Source organism: Danaus plexippus, assembly GCF_018135715.1.
Source record: "Danaus plexippus chromosome 9 unlocalized genomic scaffold, MEX_DaPlex mxdp_26, whole genome shotgun sequence".
Taxonomy (NCBI): Eukaryota; Metazoa; Arthropoda; class Insecta; order Lepidoptera; family Nymphalidae; genus Danaus; species Danaus plexippus.
In genome coordinates this window covers 3,197,101-3,220,230 of record NW_026869848.1, presented here as the reverse complement: position 1 = coordinate 3,220,230, position 23,130 = coordinate 3,197,101, and the positions used below count along the sequence as shown (strand labels likewise).

General features: G+C 30.7%; 5 protein-coding genes across 7 annotated transcripts; 4 read left to right on the top strand and 1 right to left on the bottom strand.

The window, feature by feature from the left end:
• Nucleotides 1–2,661: 2,661 nt before the first annotated feature.
• LOC116767732 (protein Asterix) lies at nucleotides 2,662–4,007 on the top strand. 2 transcript variants are annotated; one of them, XM_032658190.2, is made up of 4 exons: nucleotides 2,662–2,826; nucleotides 3,053–3,164; nucleotides 3,631–3,746; nucleotides 3,856–4,007. In XM_032658190.2, the coding sequence occupies exons 2-4, from the start codon at nucleotides 3,065–3,067 to the stop codon at nucleotides 3,952–3,954; spliced, it is 315 nt and encodes a 104-aa protein (XP_032514081.1). In that variant the 5' UTR covers nucleotides 2,662–2,826; nucleotides 3,053–3,064; the 3' UTR covers nucleotides 3,955–4,007. The 2 variants fall into 2 exon arrangements, with proteins under 2 accessions (XP_032514081.1, XP_032514080.1); XM_032658189.2 differs by having other exon boundaries at nucleotides 2,663–2,926.
• Nucleotides 4,008–4,377: 370 nt separating this feature from the next.
• LOC116767790 (obg-like ATPase 1) lies at nucleotides 4,378–16,973 on the top strand. Of its 2 annotated transcripts, none has more exons than XM_032658284.2 (11): nucleotides 4,378–4,505; nucleotides 4,855–5,036; nucleotides 12,706–12,766; nucleotides 13,062–13,189; nucleotides 13,313–13,488; nucleotides 13,577–13,654; nucleotides 13,723–13,820; nucleotides 14,026–14,166; nucleotides 14,870–14,966; nucleotides 15,417–15,564; nucleotides 15,935–16,973. In XM_032658284.2, exons 2-11 carry the CDS (start codon nucleotides 4,856–4,858, stop codon nucleotides 16,018–16,020), a joined length of 1,194 nt encoding a protein of 397 aa, XP_032514175.1. In that variant the 5' UTR covers nucleotides 4,378–4,505; nucleotide 4,855; the 3' UTR covers nucleotides 16,021–16,973. The 2 variants fall into 2 exon arrangements, with proteins under 2 accessions (XP_032514175.1, XP_061383538.1); XM_061527554.1 differs by having other exon boundaries at nucleotides 4,855–5,040; nucleotides 12,710–12,766.
• Nucleotides 5,105–12,698, top strand: LOC133320162 (adenylate kinase 9-like). Its single transcript, XM_061527552.1, has one exon. It carries the CDS (start codon nucleotides 5,654–5,656, stop codon nucleotides 11,471–11,473), a length of 5,820 nt encoding a protein of 1,939 aa, XP_061383536.1. The 5' UTR covers nucleotides 5,105–5,653; the 3' UTR covers nucleotides 11,474–12,698.
• Nucleotides 16,288–19,812, bottom strand: LOC116767789 (protein PTHB1). The gene is made up of 11 exons (XM_061527553.1): nucleotides 19,442–19,812; nucleotides 19,285–19,373; nucleotides 18,952–19,216; nucleotides 18,754–18,865; nucleotides 18,546–18,687; nucleotides 18,157–18,471; nucleotides 17,607–18,074; nucleotides 17,214–17,527; nucleotides 16,969–17,144; nucleotides 16,769–16,898; nucleotides 16,288–16,702 (listed from the first exon to the last, which is right to left on the bottom strand). The coding sequence occupies exons 1-11, from the start codon at nucleotides 19,696–19,698 to the stop codon at nucleotides 16,460–16,462; spliced, it is 2,511 nt and encodes an 836-aa protein (XP_061383537.1). The 5' UTR covers nucleotides 19,699–19,812; the 3' UTR covers nucleotides 16,288–16,459.
• Nucleotides 19,813–20,614: 802 nt separating this feature from the next.
• LOC116767791 (caspase-1) lies at nucleotides 20,615–22,696 on the top strand. The gene has a single exon (XM_032658286.2). It carries the CDS (start codon nucleotides 20,812–20,814, stop codon nucleotides 21,706–21,708), a length of 897 nt encoding a protein of 298 aa, XP_032514177.1. The 5' UTR covers nucleotides 20,615–20,811; the 3' UTR covers nucleotides 21,709–22,696.
• Nucleotides 22,697–23,130: the final 434 nt, after the last annotated feature.

Here is a 23,130-nt window from a genome sequence, read left to right as displayed (position 1 = left end):
CCCTTTGTGATGCAATCATAAATTATACTGTAAACAAGTCGATCCAATTTGAAATATAACGAGCAAAAACCGTTGAACTAGTGATTAATCCGCCATATTAGTTAATTACGGTCCGATTGCTGACATCCTCATCCGCCTCCGAGTTACGCTTCACTCACTTTCGAATAATTGCATACAATCGCCCGCTGCACAATAGTTTCTTATTATTTTACTGGTACCTACTTGCGACCGATTTTTTATACCTCATTACTATTCTACTCGCGTCTCAATTAACTGCTATTAATAGCGTTATCGATTGTAGAGTTATATCGAATAAATACCATATTAAATTTTATAAATATGACAATGAAGACGAACGGATACGTTGTGGTTTATTAAATATGTATTTCTGACTTGTAAGAAATAGTATTTTTATTATTTCATTTAAGGTAAGGCGTCCGCATAGCGTGTAAGCCGCGGGCGGTGGGCGTTTGACCGTTAGCCAATGGTGTACGACCACATCCAACCATAGAGCTTCCAAATATGGTTTATTTTTACAACACTTATATTAAATCAGTTGTTTGCATAATTCAGCCATTCGGGAATATTTAAGCCCTTAACGAATAAGTTATATATCGAATAAGTCTGGCAAATATGAACAATGAACATAGTTATTTTTTATTCTAGCATCTAATATTAAGTAGAAATATATTATTTCCTGTTTATAAATAGATACAACGTTTTTGTTTCAAAACTTTCTTGGCATTGGTGTTATTCATCAGATTTAAATTTAACATCATTAACATTAGTTATTTTCAGTTTTAAAAAGAACGATAAAGATGAAAATCAATACATTTACTTTATACTAATATGTATTGAAAAACAGGAACTAGCTAGATATATTAAATTTAAACTGTTGTGAGATTATTCACCTTATTGAAAGTTTTATTAATGTCCTGTGATCTAGGTTTGCAATATCAAGGGCGTTGCTTACCTACTGAAGTTTGTATTGGATATCACTTCATGATTAAAGGCTCTTTGTTATAAGGTACGTACAAGGTTGACTTTGGATCTTAAATATTCTCTCCAAGGTTAACTGATATAATTTCATTTTCATAATAGGTAGGCACTCAGGATATTGTACAGAACAAGCATACAAAAAAAAATTCACCATGGCCTACATTACGACTTTATTTAGTTATTTCATGTACCTACCTATAAATAATCGGCTATATCCGTACACCTGACTATATATGAATGTAATGTAAAGCCTTAGAACTGTTGGTACTAAGTTAAAATGCTAATTCGTACTAACTACTAAGGCGTACCTACTGTTTACCAGTAACTGGTATCGATCCCTTTAAGTTTTTGAAGCACAACCAACATTTATATACCTGCTGTATACAATAGTTTCTGTTTGTTTTTTTTTTAATCTCAAAATAAATTTGTTTTCATGAAAAAACTAAAATTTTAGGTTTTCTCACCATTTCGGTATCAGGTAAAATAATAGAAAAAGAAATAGGGGATAGTCCTAATTTTACCCTTCCACTAACTATATACAATTATGATAGCCATGTCTTTCGATTATATTAAGTAAGAAGGTTAAACAAAATCTTTTTTACTTGCCACTTTAAATAAGTAAACTTTTAAATACCTAAAGTTTACCTTATTATATCGATTTACTTTCAAAATAATTACATGCGGCTTTTCATTTCCTTGTTAATTTTCTAGCCGAATATTAACAGGGTTGCTTTTTAATCCAGTGATAGTTTCCATTTGTTTTTGGTATGTTCAAATTGTGCCAAGCTATAGTAATTAAACTTTTTTTTCTTTTGGTATAAAATTTACTTTGATTTTATCCACTAGGAAACGGTTTTTTGAAAAGGTATATATCTCTTTTTTTTTGTATTTTACAATAAATTTATAAATAATATTCAGGATAAAAATAGACAAAGATTTTAAATTATCCTCTCGTAACATTTGACTACAGACCTATTAAAATTTTTTTATTAGTCTTTAGGAAAGCATCCTAAATATTTTATCAATACCTATTAAATAATTTTTAGCTATTTTCTTTATATAGCTCTTAAGTTAAAGATACAGAATAATTTTTCAATATACTTTTGTATTTATATACAGTGGTTTGTACCATTAATTAATGAATTAATTACCAGTACTTTAGGTGGATTTCTATTTCTGTGATTTGTTTCCAGTGTTTCTAAGTAAAATAAATAGACCTTTAACAAATAGCACATACAATAGAAAGAACTTATTACTTCACTTTTTTTTAAACCGAAACAAGTCAAAACTAATTTTAATAATTTCTGTTTAGAAAATGGCTTTAAAAAGCTATAAATTTACAATACTTAATTAACATGACCCGAATAACCTCTAAACTATATTAAATTTTATCTAGAGCAATCACGACATAAATTAAATTTTTTTTTTGTCGAACTCTCATTCCTATACCTAAAGCAGAAATATTATTTCTACCAGTCTGTTTTTTTTTTAATTTACGATAGGTGTCCTTACTATCCGATGTCAACATATAAAAATGATTTTTAAATATTATATAATAATAATTTTTTTATGATGGTAAGATCAGTGAATAATCATAGACACTACAGAAGGAGTTAAGACCAAAGAGAATACCGAATACGTCACACGTCATGATTTGATGCAATTAATTTCCTAGACACCTATAATCATATCTGACGTTCGCAAATTATATTTTCAGTAATCACAAATCAGGAACATTACTCGGCTTGCTATTTTATTAGGAGGATACCAAGGCTAATAAAGTGTAAAATAACCTTCCGATTAAACAGAAGACGATAAAGACAAAAGGTGTATAGAAGAATACTAGGCATAGTTTGATTATATTTAAGTAAAACACAGTTAAAAGAAAGAAGCAACTATTTGTGGACCACTTATAAAAACGCAAAAAGTATGTAAAAGTAGTCTTAAAATACTTACTAAAACATTTTCATTCAAGTTAGAGATAATTATAATTATGATACTATTATAATCATACATGGGTTTGGTATTTAGTAACCAAGTTTTATAATCTCAGAAGCAAACAGCAATGGATCCAAGGCGCGCTGATCGTGAACGTCGTTACAAACCACCACCACCATCCTCAGCTCCTGCAGAAGACCTTACTACGGATTATATGAACATACTTGGTACAAAACAAACTATCTTGACCTACTTCTTTGATTCCATATAAAACAGTCATAACAAAGATAACTGATAAGTTGTAGAGTCAAAAGCAGGAACTAATTTCCTTAGAATTATTTAAAAACTAGTATGACAACCCAACAAGGTGTTTAAGTTAAATAAAATAATGTCATAATTTTAATTCAAAATGGTTTGATGGATTAACAATTATACCATCTCTTATTCCCTCTTTTCTTCCTTCTATGACCTTATTTATTCTTATTACTAGTTGAGAAATTCTTAGTAATATTATCCTTACTATTCACAAGTTCCCTGATTCAATTCTAAAACTATATAGACACTATGAAGTATGAAGAACAGTATATGAAAAGTAGAAAGACTATTAAATTGGATGAAATGCAATTTTCAGTAAGGTTATAAAAAACAATTTGGTTAACCATGTATTCATTAACAAAAATATAAAAATTATAGGTATGGTGTTTTCAATGTGTGGATTGATGATGCGTCTGAAGTGGTGCGCTTGGACTGCTGTATTTTGTTCAAGCATAAGTTTTGCCAACTCAAGAGTGTCTGACGATACAAAACAAGTAAGCAAAGCATCTTATGATTGATTATAATTATTAAATGGGTCATAATTTTATAAATGATTAAGATATTTCAGTAAAAACCAATAAATTTTTCTTATTTATGTTTCAGATTGTAAGCTCGTTCATGTTATCAATATCGGCAGTTGTGATGTCGTATTTGCAAAATCCAGCTCCAATGTCACCACCATGGGCAGCTCTAGCTACTTAATGAATGTTATATATAAATGATTATTTAAAGTAAAGATTTTGTTGGTTATCATACATACTTTTTAATTTGAAATCTTTCCTAGTATATCTAATATATCAATACTAGTATATCAATATTAATTTTAAAGTGTTTTATTTATTAAATAATAAGTTTTAATTCAATTGTCCTTTAAAAAATACTTTCAATTTTTAGTATGACGCATGTAATAGGGAAACATTTAATTCTATTTACAAAAATACTGCAAAAAACAAATATCTTCTAATTATATATTCAGTCGAGACTTCCGATAACATAACAAATATGGACAATATTTTTTATTATTTCTACAGTCTTAAAATTAAATCAAAAAGCAAGAATGTTTCAAATGTTTGAATCTATACAAGAGAATCATTCTCCACCTCATGGTCTATGAATACGACCAAAGTCAAATAATATGACAGTGACATTTCCGTATTAATAGTTCCATCTGTCTTAATATTACACTGTATGCGTGTTTCGATATTTCAATTAGTTATTTCGTAATTAGTAACTATATTTAAATAAAGTAATAAGTAAGTTTTTTTTATTTGTTCATATATATTTTGTATTCATGAAGTCATAAACTTTGTCACCTTTTAAATAATGTACATATTAGAGTTCAGAGGTTATTTTATTCATTGCATCTCCCGGCAACACTAAATCATTTATTAAATAATGCTAATAAAATGCCGAACACGTTGAATATATGAATTACTATTTAAATAACGCGTGATTTTAACTTTATTTGTAATTAGTAGCAATCCAATGAGCTAACTTTTTTTTACTTGAACATTGGTTATTCTATATGGCAAATTTCACACTATTTTTTGACACAATTTAAATCCATAATTTTTAATTAAATAAATACATAACTTATTCCAGAATGCCTCCTAAAAAGGTTGAAGAACCAGAAAAGAAGCCACTAATTGGCCGAGTTGGGACCAATTTAAAAGTGGGCATTGTGGGAGTACCAAATGTTGGTAAATCCACATTCTTTAATGTGCTCACAAAAAGTCAAGCAGCAGCTGAAAACTTCCCTTTCTGCACAATTGATCCAAATGAAAATAAGTACCATTTTTTATTTATTTTTAATAATAGAATTATGCATATAGATATTTATTTATATATTTTCATCATAAACACAGAAATATGTATATATGTTACAATTCTAAAATAAAACAACTGACAACATTATTTGAAATCTGTTTGACGTCAGATTAATATATATAAATACTTTTAAAGTAAAAATTAAAATAGGAGTGGCATTCTAATTTAGATATTGAAATATTTAATCATATTATCACAGAAAAAATTATGAAAAATAGTTATTTGTCTTCACAATATATCTAATCAAACTATATTTACACTAATGTATGACATTTCTAAAGAAATCCTTTCCATAAGTTATAATTCGTCCCAACTTACTTTTTTTAAATTATGGTCCTTTTATAATATAATAATTTTACGTAAATTATGAAGTACTCCTTGTACTGCTAATCTTGTAGGATTCTTCATTCTACTTGTGCAATAATTTTTATAAATAGATTGTAATTGTACAGATTGCCCATTTGTCATATTATAAAAACTATAATGTCATTTCTGAGATTGACATGTATTATATGAAAATATTATTCAATTGTTTTGTCTGTTGAAATAATCACAATTTTAAGAATTCAATAAAATGTCAGAAAAGAAAAATCTACGAAATTATACCATTGAGTTGAATGATATAAATAATATAAATGATCTTAATATTGATAACAGTGTTGTGAGTTATAGTGATGTATATGAAACACTCAAACAGAAGAAGTATGATAATGATGAGAAGAGATCTTTGGCAGCTGCAGTACTCGGTTTAGGAAATACTGATATTCCACTGCCTGATAAGCTTGACTATTATACAGGCTGGACTGATAAAGATGCCCAGGAATGCTATTTACTATCTAAACCAAAAACATATATTATCCTCGGCAAGCAAGGTTGTGGAAGCTATAATTTAGGAGAAGCAATGGCAAAAAAAATTAACTGTCCACATTTGTGTCCGAAAAATGTTCTTCAGGATGAAATTGATCAAAAAAGTTCCGTTGGCAAGTGTTTGGATTACAACATGAAGCATAATAAAGTTAGCAAGAGTGATATTATTTTGAAAATTATAAAAAATAAATTAGAATCTCCTGCAATAAAACATCGTGGATTTATATTATCGGGACTACCAATGGTGACGTCTAGTCTAAAAATGCAATACTATTCTGATAGTTTGTATGCAGAAGAGTCAATTTCTGTTGTAGACGACATTTTATTCGACGTGATATATAATTTAAAAAGAAAAAAACGAAGAGCCAAAAAATCTTCACCTCATTCCTCAAAAAGCAGTTTAAATGATGAAGGTGAAATTGAAGCCGAGGAAGAGGAACAAGAAGTAGAAGAAGAGCAAGAGGAAGCAAATATAGTAGTAGAATTACCAAAGTTCTTATTAGAACCCTGCAGAGACCTTATATTTGTTTCTAGACCTTATTACACAACAAAAGAGAAAATATTACTGAACCAAGTTCAGGGATTTTTTGGTTTTAAACCCGATATTGTGATTTATATATCTTGCCCTAATTCAGACGTGGTTATAAAAAGAACACACAAATTCCTAAATTACTCAAATGGTTCAAGCACTTTCGCTCCCTTTTCACCAAATATGGAAAACGATATTCGTTGGCCACCTCATTATACCATGGTCGACTATAATAGGGGAATTGATAAACATACTTTTAATCCGAAATATAATTGTAAACAACCTACAAATTTTACAACCAACTCTTCAGAACAAATCTGTAACTATAAAAAATATGTTACACCTCTTATAGAAGAGAAATTAAAAGAATTTGACCCCAGATATGTTATAAAAGTAGACGGAAGGACACCTATTCAGCAAATGATGAATATTATAATGGAAAGGTTGCTGACATTGCCCATTAAACCTGTCCTCCTACCAGAACCTTTGTATATCGACGAGCCTCCGGATGAACTAGAAGAATTTTGGAAGACTGTTGAAGAATTGAATGTAATTCGTAGCGGCTCCCTAAGCTTTAACCGATACTCTTCACCTTGGTATAATCGATGTCCAGTTGAGTTACGGAAAAGAAGATCAACACAGGGAAATCCAAAATTTGCGGTTACATTTTTTAAACATGTCTATTTATTATCCTCACTCGATGCTATGGTTTCCTTTTGCAGAAACCCGAGACCCTATTTACAACTTAAATATTTAGAACCAACTTGTCGAATGATTATTTTAGGTACTAAGAGTTCTGGAAAGACAATGATAGCTAAATGTTTATCTTGGATTTTTACGGCCCCTGTCATATGTTTTGAATCATTTTTAAAAACTGAAAAACAAAGAAAGTATGATTCCTATGCAAAAAATATTTTTTCTGAAATAATGGCTACGATAGAAGATAATAGATTTACAAAGTGGCAAGCTAAGGAATTGCAAAGAGTGTCTGATTTAAACACGTGGTATAACACAGTATCCAGTGCACTATCTTCTTACATTCCTATTTTGAAAAAAACCTTAGAGATTGAAGGTGAAGAGGGTGAGCAAGTACGTTCAAAAAGATTCTATACTTTAAGAAATCAACTTTCCTATTTACCCATAGATAACTTAGTGGAACTTGGAGCTCTTCTTAAAGACAAAAATGCTTTATTAAAATATGCTCCTCATCATTTATTAATGGAAATTACCAAACCAAAAACGCCAGTTCTTGGAGATGAAGATGTCACGAACGAAATTTCGTCATACATTGTGACCAACGATCTACAAAAAGATATAGATCCGACGACTGAAGAATTGATGAATGAAATTATTAGAATCGTAAAAGACATCGATAAAACATCTCTAGACGATACGGGCCTATTTTATGGAAAATTTATAATTGATGGCTTTCCATCGGATCCAGAATATTGGGGATATTTGATAAAAGCTGGACTATTACCTGATTATACTATCACTATAATAGAAAATAGAGAAATCGACGCAGATCTTCTTCAGCATTACATTAATATAGGAAAATATACCAAACATCATCAAGAAAGGTTCCTTTTGTCTTCTGACGTCTTAGTAAAAACTAAACTATTACATGATGAACCACCAGAAAATAAATATTTAGATATGCAAATAATAATAGATAATTTAATCTTAACTTTATTTGACTCTGAATCCATTGACGACGCTGCAAATAAAACTGAAAAATCACCCGATGCAGATGCAGTAACAGGTTTTACTGAAACAATGGAAAAGTTTCGTGAAGAATGGGAAGTATCTAAATCAAAATTGGAAGAAAATTATAAATGTTTTGTTGAAACAGAAATTGAAGACAAGAGTGATATAGACATTATAGATGAAGTTTTGAAGAAAATTCGCAACTGTTATTTTAATCCTTGCGTAATAATAGAAGAAGGGCTGGATATTCCAGATGATGATAGTGAAATAACTAAAGATGTTTTAACCTATAACGAGCCGCGGTTTCTAGGCGAGACAAATATTTACTGTCCATTAGCTTTTTATGACTATGGTGTACTGTGGGAAGGTAAATCGGAGCTAGCAACATCTTATGACAATAAAACATACTGCTTTAGTAAAGAAGAATGTGTCGATATCTTTCAACGTGACGTAAAGAAATACCTCTGTTACAATAAACCATACAAAAATGATATACCGCTAAGAATATGTGTAATAGGTAACATAGGCAGTGGGAAGACGACCTATTCTCGTTTAATAGCAAAAGAACTGGGGCTATTTCATATTGATTTCAAAGATTTTATAAATAAATATTTGATTCCGAAACATTTTAAAAAAGTTGGATGGCAGTATGAGAACAGGTTTACTGATGCTTCTGTGGGCGAAGAAGAAGTCGTCGAACTTCAAATAGATGAAGAAAATTTAAACTATATTTCGGACATAACGTTCAATGAACAAGAGTTACGGAGAATTATTTACAACTACATTGAACATGGATCCCCCCTTCTGTCTCCTTTACTACAGCCTTTATTAAAAAAGTTGTGGAATGAACAGCCATTTAATAACAGAGGCGTTGTAATTGATGGTTTTCCAAAACTGCCAACCGATGTTGAAGATATGATCTCATGTTTTTGTATTCCTGAAATTGTAATAGAAATAGAAAGTGATTCAGAAACATCACTTAATAGAATTTCTCCTAAAATGTTTAAGCAATGGAAACTTCAACTTGCCGAAGCTAAACTAAAAGCTAAAAATAAGCTAGACAGAGAAAAACAGGAATGGTTGCATTTTGTGACTAAAACTGTAGTAATAAAATTAATTATTGATGACATTTTAGGAGAGGCAGTCAACGAAGAAGAGCCGTTAAAAATATCATCTGTAGAAAGCACTATTTTTGACGCTAATCCCCTGGGATCAGCCAATGTAGATGTTAATTTATTTCGAACATACAATGAGCTCATACAAGAATATCCAGAACCAGTTGACCAAAATGTATGGGAAAGTGCTGATGATGTACTTGAACATATAAACAACAGAATAGAAAGTATCTTTGAAATAGACGATGAAAATATTCAAGTACTGAAAGATATGCTACTTGAAAATAAAATAAAAATTGTGTCTGTGGATGGCAAAAAATCCAAACAAAAAATTCAACGTAAAATATTATCCAAATTATCAAATATAAGAAATAGGACGCCCTCGTTTTTAGAACAAACGTTTATTGTAAATTGCGATATAGCTGAAATGCTATTATTAGAAGGATTTTTCCTTCTGAGTAAATTTTACAGAATGTGTCCTGTGTTCATATCAGAAAACCCCGAAACAAAGTTCAATCCATATAGTTTGAATAAACGTAAAAATAAAGTATTCCCAATAATTCATCGAGCTTATATATATTTTATTTCTTCCGAGGATAACGTTAAGAAATTCAGAAGAGACCCTTTAAAATATATAAATAATGACCAAATAAAATCTTACAAGGAACATCCACTGCGCATTGGTATTATTGGCCCTCCTAAATCTGGAAAGAGCACAGTAGCAGCAAAGCTTGCGAAAAGATATGGATTGATGTGTATGTCAAAAGGAATGGCTATCCGTCATATCTTAGAAAACATGGATTGGACTACATTAGGGTTCAAAATGAAAAAGTTATTAAAAGAAGGCAAATGCATAGATAATGAGTTGATTATGACTGCTGTTCTAACAGCTTCCATTGATCACCGTACGATGACTAATGGTTTTGTATTGGATGGCTTTCCTGAAACACCTTTTGAGATTTGCCAATTACTAAAATATGGCCTGTATCCTCTTATAATTGTCGATGTCAAAAGCGATGAAAAAGTTATATTAGATAGTTCTCAAAATGAAATTTACCCAAACATATTAAAAATAAAACCACCTTTCTCACGTCCTTTCATTAAAAAGAGGTATGATAAATGGCTCGAAAAATCCTCAACTGTCAGAAATTGGATTAATAGGGATACGCAAAACTTACACACAATAAATGGAAATAATTCGCAATGGCACTGTTTTCTAGACGCATATTCTAAAATAGAAGATATAAACAAAGATATTCATTATTATTTAAGCCACGTAAATACCGACGTTGTAACTACAAAAGTTATGTGTCTATCTAACGAAATGTTTGAACAACGAATGTCTTGTTACAAAAACCTTTGCCCGCTTTGCTTCCACAAAAATATTATAAGACACAATGGATATCCCGCTGACAAAAATGGTGTAGTTCAATATAAGAACTATTTTTATTGGATATGCCCTGAACATCTGGACACCGTGCTCGAATCGCCAGAAGATTTCTTAAATCCCGTAACAATTGAAATACCGGAGATACCAACAGTGGTCACAGCCATTAATACTGCTCTAGTTTACGAAAATGGCATATGTATTGTGACGTACGCAGAAAATCTTCCATCTCAAAAACTTGTTCGAGGCAAAAACGAATTTGCTGCTACATATAAGAAATACACATATTTATTTTGCAGTTCTGGATGTTTGAAGATGTTTTTGGCCCGTCCTCATTTTTATTATGACATAAAAGTTTTTAAAGACACAAGCGTTTTACCAAAACTCACATTAAATAAGTTACCTCATCTCGGTTACCTGGAGCAAACGATTGGTAACATATTAACTGAAGCATGTTGTTCAGTAAATGTTCTTAGACCAAAATATCCCGGCTTAGACACTCGTTTGTCTGGGATTTTATACATAGCACTATACCTTAAGATTCATAATCCGAAAACGAACCATTCAATTTTGCCGATTTATTCGAGAACGTTAAGAGCTTATGAATCAAAATGTAAACTAATAACGGATACAGCTTTGCGTTTACGCTCAATAGATAATCCATTTGCATTTTATCCAAAATGTTGCAAAGGAATAAACAAAATTAAACAAATTGATTCAGGTACGGTCAGGAAGCCGTCATCATATGTGTCGTCTGGTAGTGTATTTTTTGACTCTGATTTTGAATAATAAAGCAATTACTATATTATTATCACTTTAATTTTAACCTGATATATACTTTTAGTGGATGTATAATATATAAAAAGAAAACTGGTGACAAACTTTTTTCACACCTTTTTCCTTTTGTATATATATATGTGCATATACATAATTCTACTTTTCGTGTATATGTCATTGAAATCCTCCTAAAATCTGGAAGGATTAAAACGAATATATTTGAATGCGCCCCAGACGGTTAAGATTCACGATTGAGCCCGGCAGATGGAGTTACAGTCGGAATCTAGGTTATTTAAAATGAAAAGCCTAAAACGTATGTTACTATATTCATTGTGTAACACACTTTATACATTTTTCTCTGAACGCTACTCGTTCTCTCGGACGAAGTTGCGTGTAAAAACTAGTTAGTATATATATATATTGGATCCCTAATTTATAACAGTATGTAATATAAAAGTGTTATAATAGAACTCTCACCTGTGTCCTTTTTCACCTCTAGTATAAATATATCCGTCTTTTTCTTATATTCTTAAAGTAAAACTATCGTATTATAGCTGTGATTGATTTGAATGATTGTAGTAATAGCGAATTCACCACTTTAATACCGATTTCCGACGATTATTACAGTATTTTGATTATTCAGTTAAAATGAAAACATGATGTTATTATACTCAACCGACAATTTATCCCAAAATTTGCCCTACTTTTGGTGTACAATAAAAAAAGGCTATCTGCTTATTTATTTACATTACAGAATACTTACTATTATTATACGTATATAGAGCAGTCTTCATATAATATCTAACAATAAGAGATCGTAATAACAATGGCCTCTGTTTTTATAGCACCCCTTTTTGACACTTTTTATCTTTTATCTTCTGTAGCTTGTTAGGTACATAAAAGTGCATGTAGTGATTGCTAGCTGATGCTGCAATTTATCTAACATTAAAGATGACTAGTAAAATTATATATGAAAAATTACATAAATTCACGCAATATTAAGTGCAATTAAAATATTAAATTATGATAAATTACATTAAAGTTTTTAATAGAGACAGGGCACGTGTCTAGAAGCTTCAAGATACAAGTGTCTGACGAAATATATAAACATGTCACCAAACAATTTTTTTTTGTGTATCACTATTAACACCTTGTACAAAACCACTAAAATTTTGATTATCATAATGTGTTACAACAGTACACTTATGTGTAAAAAACTAACTAGCTATATCTTATTTCAGCAAGTAGGGTACCAGTTCCGGATGAAAGATACGACTACCTCTGCCAGTACCACAAACCACTCAGGTACTTTGTTTTTTATTTACTCGGACAATTTTATAACTTTTGGGACTCTAATAAGGGCTGAGAGTGTAGTTTTTTACATAAAAATGTTGCATTGCAATAAGAAATCCATTTAAGTAACTCCCCATGAATAACTTTAAGGACTGCTGAGAAGGTGTGCTAGTTATCATTTATTTAACTCAATAATTTACTTTAAAATACATTTGTTATTTTGAACAAACGTGGGTCATGTGTAAATGCTGTGTGATATTTTTTGATCCACTTATTGCTGTTTTATTAAATGCATAGTTATTTTCAGCAAAGTTCCGGCTTTTCTAAACGTTGTGGACATAGCTGGTCTTGTCAGAGGAGCTGCAGAGGGTCAGGGACTGGGAAACGCGTTCTTATCACACATTAAAGCGTGCGACGCCATCTTTAATTTGTGCAGTGAGTGATTCTCCATACCTTGAATAAGATTTCCAATAATTTGTAACTAAACCAGACGCTTAAATCATAATAAGATATTAATATTATGCTTTAAAAGATTTTCTACAAAATCATGATTTTTAGGAGCATTCGATGATGAAAACGTGATTCATGTCGATGGGGAAGTTAACCCGATTCGGGATTTGGAGACCATTGGAGAAGAACTTCGTCTTAAGGACGAAGAGCAATTGATGCAGAACATCGAGAAGCTGGATAGAGTAGTTAACCGCGGTGGTGATAAGAAACTTAAACCAGAATATGTAAGAATATAAATAAAAATTGTTGACGAATGTTTTTGGGCTGGTAGGACCTAGGACTAACTGTGATATATTTTGTCTTCCCTTTTAGGAAGCGTTAGCGAAAATCAAAACCATTCTAGTCGAAGAAAAGAAACATATACGTTTCGGGGACTGGAGTGCTGCTGATGTATGTATAGAAATTATTTGGCTTATCTTTTATTTCGACTTAAAACTACATTACAATTAATTTTCCAGATAGAGGTTCTGAATAAATACCTATTCCTGACGTCAAAACCTGCACTGTATCTCGTCAATTTGTCAGAGAAAGATTATATAAGGAAAAAGAACAAATGGTAAGTATTTTATTAATATTCATAATAATAAAATAAATCAGATATTATACTTTAGCTTGCTCCTGGACGTTATGTAAAAAAATATTTAATATCGCTGTATTTAAATAAACTTTTTTTTCCATAATTTTGTAAAAAATCACCTAATATATAAAATTATAACAATTGTTATTTGTTTAATGTATTTTATCGTACATTTTATTTCCAGGTTACCAAAATTGAAAGAATGGATCGATAAAAACGATCCCGGAGCGCCGCTGATACCATTCTCTGGTGCCTTAGAAAGCAAGCTGTTGGATATGGAGCCCGATGAAAGGGAGAAGTTCCTTAAGGAAAACAATATAACTAGGTAAATTATAAATATGTATATAGGAACGTCAGGATGGTGCCTCATGGCAGTCTTGGTAGTTCATATCCATGATAGGCGTTGTAACGATTCGAACTCAAAATAAAAGCACACTTGTACTGTCCAATATCTTATTACTCGATTTATTTACAATTGTATTTAAAATCACACTCAAATAATAAAATAAAAAACGGATTATGAGTCAATAGGTTAGATTTGTGCACTTCGTTTGACGGCTGTCCATAGCATAATGGCCGTCCTCACTCTCAGTGACAATTCCCTATTCGGAACTGGCCGCTCATAATTTTTATGAAACAAATCAACTGAATTACTTATAAGGTTTATTATTAAAATAATTCAAAATCGACGCGCCGTCATATATACATACTAACTAACTAACTTCCATAACTATGATGTTTTAATGTTCCACTTTATGATTTTATCTATCAATGATCAAAGATATTAAAATAATTTTAGTGTAAAATATATATATTATTTTAATTATAAAGTGTAAAATATTGATTAACCAATAACTACATAGATAATATTTGGTTTTGTTTTTAATAAAGTTAATGTTTATTATTAAAATGTTTTAAATTTCGAACATACAATTTGATGTTAACATAGAGTATAAAAGTTTTTATCTGTATTAAATATGAAATATGTATAGTTTATAAATAAAACAGATTTATTTTTCAAATTATAGTGCATTGGACAAGATCATTGTTCAAGGCTACAAGTCTCTACAGCTGGAATATTTCTTCACAGCTGGTGCAGATGAAGTCAAAGCCTGGACTATTCAGGTAATTTAACTAATATTTTCATACTACTCATACCATTCCTTATTATAAACTAGTTTACTATGAAATACTACATAAATAATAATTTTATTTATTAGAATGAGGTTCATTCCGAATTTTGCCAAATTTATAATGATAGATTTTTTCACAAAGAGTTTTTTTAATAGAAGCTTAAAACAAATTAATCATTTTCATTAAATTGAACAAGGATATGAGACACTGCCTTAATTTTTTTTCGACCATACTGTGTCTACCAAACTATTGATCCAAAGCTATATATACAGTCAAGATCAAGAAATGTAGTATCAACTTTCAACTATATAAAAAAGTTTTTTAAAGGTTAATGATATTATAATACACTCATATGTTCATTTATTGATTTTGTTCATTGATTGAAAAGTTCTTCAAAAGTTATAATATTATATTTATATAGTTATTTGTTTGTGCCAACAGAAAGGCACAAAGGCCCCTCAAGCGGCTGGTAGGATCCACACTGACTTTGAGAAAGGTTTCATTATGGCCGAGGTGATGCACTTCAAGGATTTCAAAGAAGAAGGCTCTGAGAGTGCTTGTAAAGCAGCTGGGAAGTACAGACAACAAGGTATGCATTTTTAACACACAAACATATATATATATATATATTCATATATATATATATATATATATATATATATATATATATATATATACATATTCCTTAAGAAATTGTTTCTGTGGGATCTTGTATTATGTATACAAATACTGTTGCTAATATAATTTATTTGTGCAATCTTTTCATTCTTGCATTATTGCATTACATCGTTATAATCATAATATATTTACATTACACATATTAAATAATTTCATTTCTATCACTTCACTTATTTAATATTCTTAAATACACTGTATGTTTACTTAACATAATATAAATAATTTCAAATTATAATGTCAATGTGTACATGTCACATATTCCTAAAATTTAATATTTTCAGGTCGAAACTACGTTGTTGAAGATGGTGATATAATTTTCTTCAAATTCAACGCCGGCGCCGGTTTGAAGGACGCTAAGAAGAAATGACGCGACAAGTTTCTCTTTCTTTTAGTACACATGTTGTACCTCAATCTGGCCTTGTACTCACTGTTACACGTCGCCTGATTATTTATTTTTGACTTTATTACAATGCCCTAAAGCTTACATCTGTTTGAACATTATATCTCGTTTGCATTTGTTACCTAAATAGAAAAATATATCGCTGCATTTTTTTATATGTTTGTGATTTCAAATTAAGAACACTTATGAACATTCTTTAGCTCTCACACTGTTTGAATAAAAATAAAATAACTGTTTCGAATTTCAAATGTAACGTTCTGCTTTTAATTCTAAATTTAAACCTAAATATAGAAATTGTTCTCGTTCACTAGAAGTGTGCAGAAGCTTTTTAATACGATATAGTTACATATATTTTAATAATACTATATTATAAAATTAAGCTTATTGTCGTTTAAAATTTTCTCTATTATATAACTTCTACAAATTCCTGTATGCGTGTGGTGTCGCTCCCGAGGTCTGTTATGTCCTTTATTTCGCTAAAAACTTTTTCCAATATCAAACGCAGCTGTTTAAGTAATTTTTTGACATTGCTCTTGGAGAGAATATCTTGGTCTGTGAGAGGTGCGAGTTTTTCTTTGTCTTTATCGGATTTTTGTAATATTTTGTTTAATATGTATGACGATCCCTGAAAAACGGCTTCCTCCCATTCCTAGAAACAAAATAATTATACTGTAACTAAATTAAGGAATTATTATATTTAAAAAATTGAACTCGCCTGAAAATCATTATTCAATGTGTTTAACGACAGCATGTTCTCAACAAGTTTTACTTTCGTATTGTCAGGGATGGCATCTTTAAGTACATTCATTAAAAGATAACCCGCACCTCTTACACTGCCGCTGGCTCTGAAATGTTTTTTTTTTCTATAACATATAATTTACATGTATATGTTCAAATAAAATTCATTTTTTATACCTCAATACGTATTCTTTGCTCTCTAATATATTGTTTGAAACGGTTTTAATGCGTTCGTGGGTGTCCTTCATGAGAAATTCTAAATGGTCACAGTTACCAGGCGGGTGGGAGCCATATTGAACCAAAAGTCGTTTCTGTATCACGGTGAACTGTCTTTGAAGTACATTGAGTTCTTCCTATAAAAATCAAAATGCAGTGATAAATTTCAGTATTGATTTACATCTATTATAATTTACATTTATTACCTCTAGACTTTTTAAAATTATTCGTTCTTTCACGTGACCTTCAATCGACTTCAAAAAGGTTTGCATTATCTGTCTTATTATTTCTCCGTCGAAGTCACAGATTATTTGAAAATCCATAACTTCTGATTCCATGCGGTTATTTAGATTTTGTATGAAATATTCAACTATTGGTACTATTTCCGAAAACGTGTTTGCTTCTATTGAACACACGCCATCGGAAATTTTCAAAGTGACAGTTTTATCTGAATTGTTATATATGAAAGAAATAATGTTTTCGGATAAAAGATCATTGCTTAGTTGTTGTTCAGCGAAATCTGTAATATTGATTAAAAGTGATGAAAATGATAAGTAGTGGACCTTCAAAGTATAGATAGTAATCAGAGTAACACGCACCATTAAATATATCTTTGAAAGTTATTTGAGATCGGTTTATCTTTATCGGTAAACTAAAGTCATGGTCTGTTACTGGTTCCACAAATGAACAAAATAATGTTAGTGGTACAAACGCTGTTTTTTCTATTGTTCTTATTTTACCAGTTGCGTCAATGACCGTTAGGATGATCATTATACTTGTTCTGGTAACGTTTAACGAACCCGATAAATTAATAAATGTCTCAATAATTTCGGTTCCATTTATATTCTCTAAGCAGACTGTGGTTTCAGAACTGACAATAGGTGCGGTACAGTCATACGTGACTTGTATGCTTTGAATTAATTTAGGCTCTTTTGCTGTAATTGTTACAAATACCGGGCAAGCGCTGATTGGTTCCATAGTGTAGTCAGTTGAAGTTTTAATTGGTTGGCCGATGGAAATTTTACTGGTTACTACACGTTCGAAATCGGCGTAGGTTTCTTCGATTTCTATAAAATAAAACATTCAACCCAATTAATACTTTAGATAAATATTAATAATATAATATAAACACATGTTTTTATCCAATACCCTCTTTCGCGTCCAAAACCTTTTGTAGTGACTTTTCGACTTCATCTATTTGCAACTGAACCTCTCCAGGATCCATTGTTTCGGTAATTGGGCTCGCGTTTGAATTTAAATCGGGTTCCGTACCCAAGTAACTGACAATAACAGTCCCGTCCTCTGACAATGTAACTATACCTCCCGACAAAGCGTTTAAGAAACAACGCGAAATCGATATAGCTTTATGATTCAAATCACAAGACCATAATAATTTTGTGTCTTCGTATATATTCAGTTTTGAATTCTCTGATGTCACCATAACTAGTAGTCGCGAACTCGGCTCTGAAAGCAACTTTAGAGAATAATTCGCTTTTGAGACACTTTTCGTCTAAATAGATTAAAAAGTTTAGTATTACCATAATACCACCCAATTAAATACGCGAAGAAACACACGGGCATATAATCAAATCTGATCATGTATTTCATAAGGCCATTGTCTTGGAAACAGTAAAGATGCCGCTCACCCAGCACCAAGATACTAGAAAAATTACTACTACTCTGAAATATAAGGAGTAGTCATTAAAATCTAATATAATTCTGACATAAGAACATGATTATACCTACACGAATAACCTGGACAGATAGAATTTCTTCGCCCGCATTATAAGCCCATTGAGGAATATGTTTATTGTTTTGGTTAAAGCTCAACTCACTAAACTCGCTGAGCTGTTGATAACTAGAAAATGTTGATTCAATAATAGGTACCTACCTTTAATTTATCTTTTATATTTATTTCACCGATATAAATACCTGTACTTCTACCTGTATATCTCAAAGACCCAAGTTGACTTGCAAATAACAAATTGATCGCTGTTCGCTACGTAGCATATTGGCCCAGGTATGATAATGTCGTTAAACATGCACATAAATAAAAATGTATCTTGATCAAAGAAGCTTAACGTGCCATCCAAGGCTTGTATACAAATAAGATGTTTGCTTTTTGAACTACCAAAAGGACCACAAATGACGCTATAGGCTCGCCTTGTAAATGAATGTTTTATGACGGAAATCAGTGAATTTTGTTCTCCTGAAATAAAAAATCAATTATACTAGGTGTATCTAGAAAAATTACATGTTATTTAAAACTTCAGTTACCTATATCAATATGGCCGGTCTTTCTTTCTAAAACATACACCTCGTAGCTGTTTGGATGTAATACTATTATTTGTTGATCCGCGTTATCCCTTTAACATTTAAAGTCAATGAATTAAAAAAGATGAAACATCAAAACAAAAAGTAGTTACAAACTTACATTAAAAACTTTCCAGTTTCTATTTGTAAAACTATATCATTAAATTGAAATTCTAAAAGTATAGGAGTATTATTATTCAGACCATTCGGTTTGTATATTTTTAATATTTCTCCCTGAACTACTATTATACAATCACTATCACTGTGTGAATTAAACTTCTCGACCTTAATACAAGTGCTATTCTGTATCCCCTCCTCAAATTCATCATTTTGAAAATTACGGTTCGACCACCATTGCTTTAATTTAAAAATGGACATCTTATATTACAATTTTCTTCGAAACCTTAACATTAGGATTCCCACTGGGCGTTCACGTTAAACAACTATTGTTGTTACTTAAACTTAGCCATGGTAACCAATATTGTTTGTGCTTACCATATACAATTTTATTATTATGTAATACCTAAATATATTAAATATTTACTTGAATAGTTAGACATAAATAGTAACTTAATTAATAGGTAGGTAAAGATAACTATTATTAATCATATTACGAGCAAATATATTATTTTTTGGAACTTAAAAAATTACATTTAGATGAGGAAATAAAAAAATTACTGGTGATATCTCAATTAAATAATTTTTTCAAATTGTGGCCATAAATATAAGACTTCTTTTATATATATATCGATTCTGCTTAAACACCTTACGGCTTCTATTAAATACTGAGAAAATATAATTGTGGTTAGATCCTCCTCCTCCTCTATCAGTTCTTGACCAAAAACGATATGTAACGATTAAATGTATTACGAAACATGGCTTGAGAATACAAAAAAAAAAAAACTATGAATGAAGGTGTAAATAAATCTACCTAATTTATGTACTTAATTACACCTACATAACATGTTTTAAAAAATTGATATATGTGGGTATTTTAAATACATAAAACAGATATACACTGGTCAATCGTGTTATGCAGCACAATTGCATTAGCCAATAGAAAACGCTTTAATGGTATCATTAAAGATATTCTAAAACGTTCAATGAAACATAAATGAACATAAGGCAGAATAATCCTATTTCCAAGAATACCATAATCTGGAGTTTCGTTTGAACGAACAAACAAACCCATAACGATAAAAAAAAGACCAATGTATTTCTGCCGTAATATGCGAGGTTGTACAGATTAAATAATCATTCAGAATTTAGAGAAAATATTGAGTATCTGTGGTTGACGATGAAGGTTTGTGTTTTGTTTGGACAATTTATTATTTGTATTTTGTCGTGTAGACTGTGAAGACGTTAGAAGGTGGTGCTTGTTTTTTCATTAGATGCCAAGGAACGTTCTTGAGCGAATAATTTCTAAATATATACCTACATTGAATTTCATACTGGTCTATTATAAACGAGTGGTTGTAAACTACCTTTGAGATGGCTGATTCCGAGATTCAAAATAATGGAAGTGTGGAAAAAGAACAAAGACCTAATGGTGGTGGAGATGAGGGCGACGCATGGGGAAGTCTTGACTCATCATCCGTACATCGGTATGCCAAAATGCCCGTACACCGTAACGCTCAAAGGTACAACATGCAGCATCCGAAACGTGGTATGGCACTTATTTTTAATCATGAGACTTTTGATATACACAACCTCAAACAGCGAACGGGGACGAGCGTCGATAGTGATAATTTATCTAAGGTTTTAAAGAGTTTAGGTTTTAAAGTAACCATACTCAACAACTTGAAATCCGAGGACGTAAACATGTACCTTCAGCAAACAGCTGAAATGGATCACTCGAATTATGACTGTCTACTCATAGCTGTGCTGACCCACGGGGAAATGGGCATGCTGTATGCGAAGGACACTCATTACAAGACTGATAATCTATGGTACTACTTTACAGCCGATAAATGTCCCTCACTAGCAGGAAAACCAAAGTTATTCTTTATTCAAGCTTGCCAGGGTGACAAGTTGGATGGAGGTATTACTTTGTGTAACAGAACTGAGACAGATGGTTCATCTCACAGTGCTCCATATAAAATACCAATCCATGCAGACTTTTTGATTGTATTTTCAACTGTGCCTGGGTACTTCTCCTGGAGAAATACCACCCGTGGATCATGGTTCATACAAGCACTTTGTGAGGAGCTTCGTTATTCAGGTACTGAAAATGACATCTTAACACTCCTAACGTTCGTTGCCCAGAGAGTTGCTCTGGACTTTGAATCTAACACCCCGGATGTTTTACCCATGCATCAACAGAAGCAAGTGCCTTGCATCACCAGCATGTTAACAAGGCTACTGGTTTTTGAGAAGAAACAAATGTAATTTTCCAAATATTTTTATAGATTTATATTTGTTATATTAGTATGAAACAGTACATAGCATAATATTCTATTAACTTAAATACTAAGTTTTTCTATTTTATTTGGTGCATTTTATGGTTAAAAATGTTTCAACGGCAATACTCTTGAAAATTCAGACGAAAGCATTTAGTGTCGAGCGTGTTTTTATATGATAATTACTCATAGTATGGATTTAATGCTTGAGCTTTATTTCAATAATGTTAAACTAAATGTAACAATATTAATGTAATATTAGTATTTGTTGCTTGTTTAAAAATTGAACAATTACTAAAATTATGTGTAGATTATAAATAATTCTGAACAAATCATGCTCAAATGTGCACAAGCTTTGTATAAGAGATTCTAAAGGAATTAGATGTAATAAAATGAAATTATCCATTTGTTAAGCTTTAGTACTTAAGCTCACTGCCAGTAATTCTATTCTGAAAAATGATTGCATGCTACGGTTAACATATCATGGGCTCAAAATGTTTGAAAATCCTTTTACTTATTACATTCAATCTTCGGAAGAAAAGTATTTCTTTTTTTTATTATTTACATTAAGTATCTTTTAAGATAAAGCTTTTTAAGTTTCCTGTAGAGGTCAGCACTATTTGGTGCTGATGATAATGAAATAGTTGTTAATTGCCATTTGTTGTATTTTTTTTTTTTGTTTGAAGCCATTATGTGTATAAGGCCACTCCTGTTATACCTCTATAATTGGAATGTGTGATACCTCTTTGGTACTGTACTGATTAAGATTGTGGTAGGAAAAAATTCCTTTGAAGAGATTGTTTTATAAATTATATGATTTGTATAAATTTGTGCCTTGAAAAAAGACATAAAAAAAATTTTTAGTTTTTACAAGAAACTCAAATCTCTTCATAGAAATTGTGATGTAATGCAGACATATTTTTGGTATTAAACACTATTTTTATGTGTCTAAGCAATAAATTTTTTCCATATTTGAATTTCTCTTTTATTATATTTAACCTGTTTATTTAATTTCTTTGCAAACAATTTTAGAATAAAATGGTTAGTATATTTGTGACTTGAACATTTATTACAATACAATCTATTTTTATTAACTCTCAGTAATCTGTGACCGCAATATGGAATTTTAATTGCTTTCTTACAAGCTGGTTAGGTCTGTGACGCATTTTGGTAAATAGCTTAGATTTTTTTAACAATGTTCAAGGTGATATTAATTTTGATTTCAAACAAAAGTTCAAAAACAAAAGCTTCATTAAAATTATTACTAAAAATAACAATTGTCTTAAATATCATAGAGAATTAAAAATTCATTTTTTATTTCCTATCCTTCGCATTACATACCTACCTAAGCGATAAATATTGGATTGTAATATTGAATGTTTTATTTCGCTTTTTAAAAATAGTCGCTTAT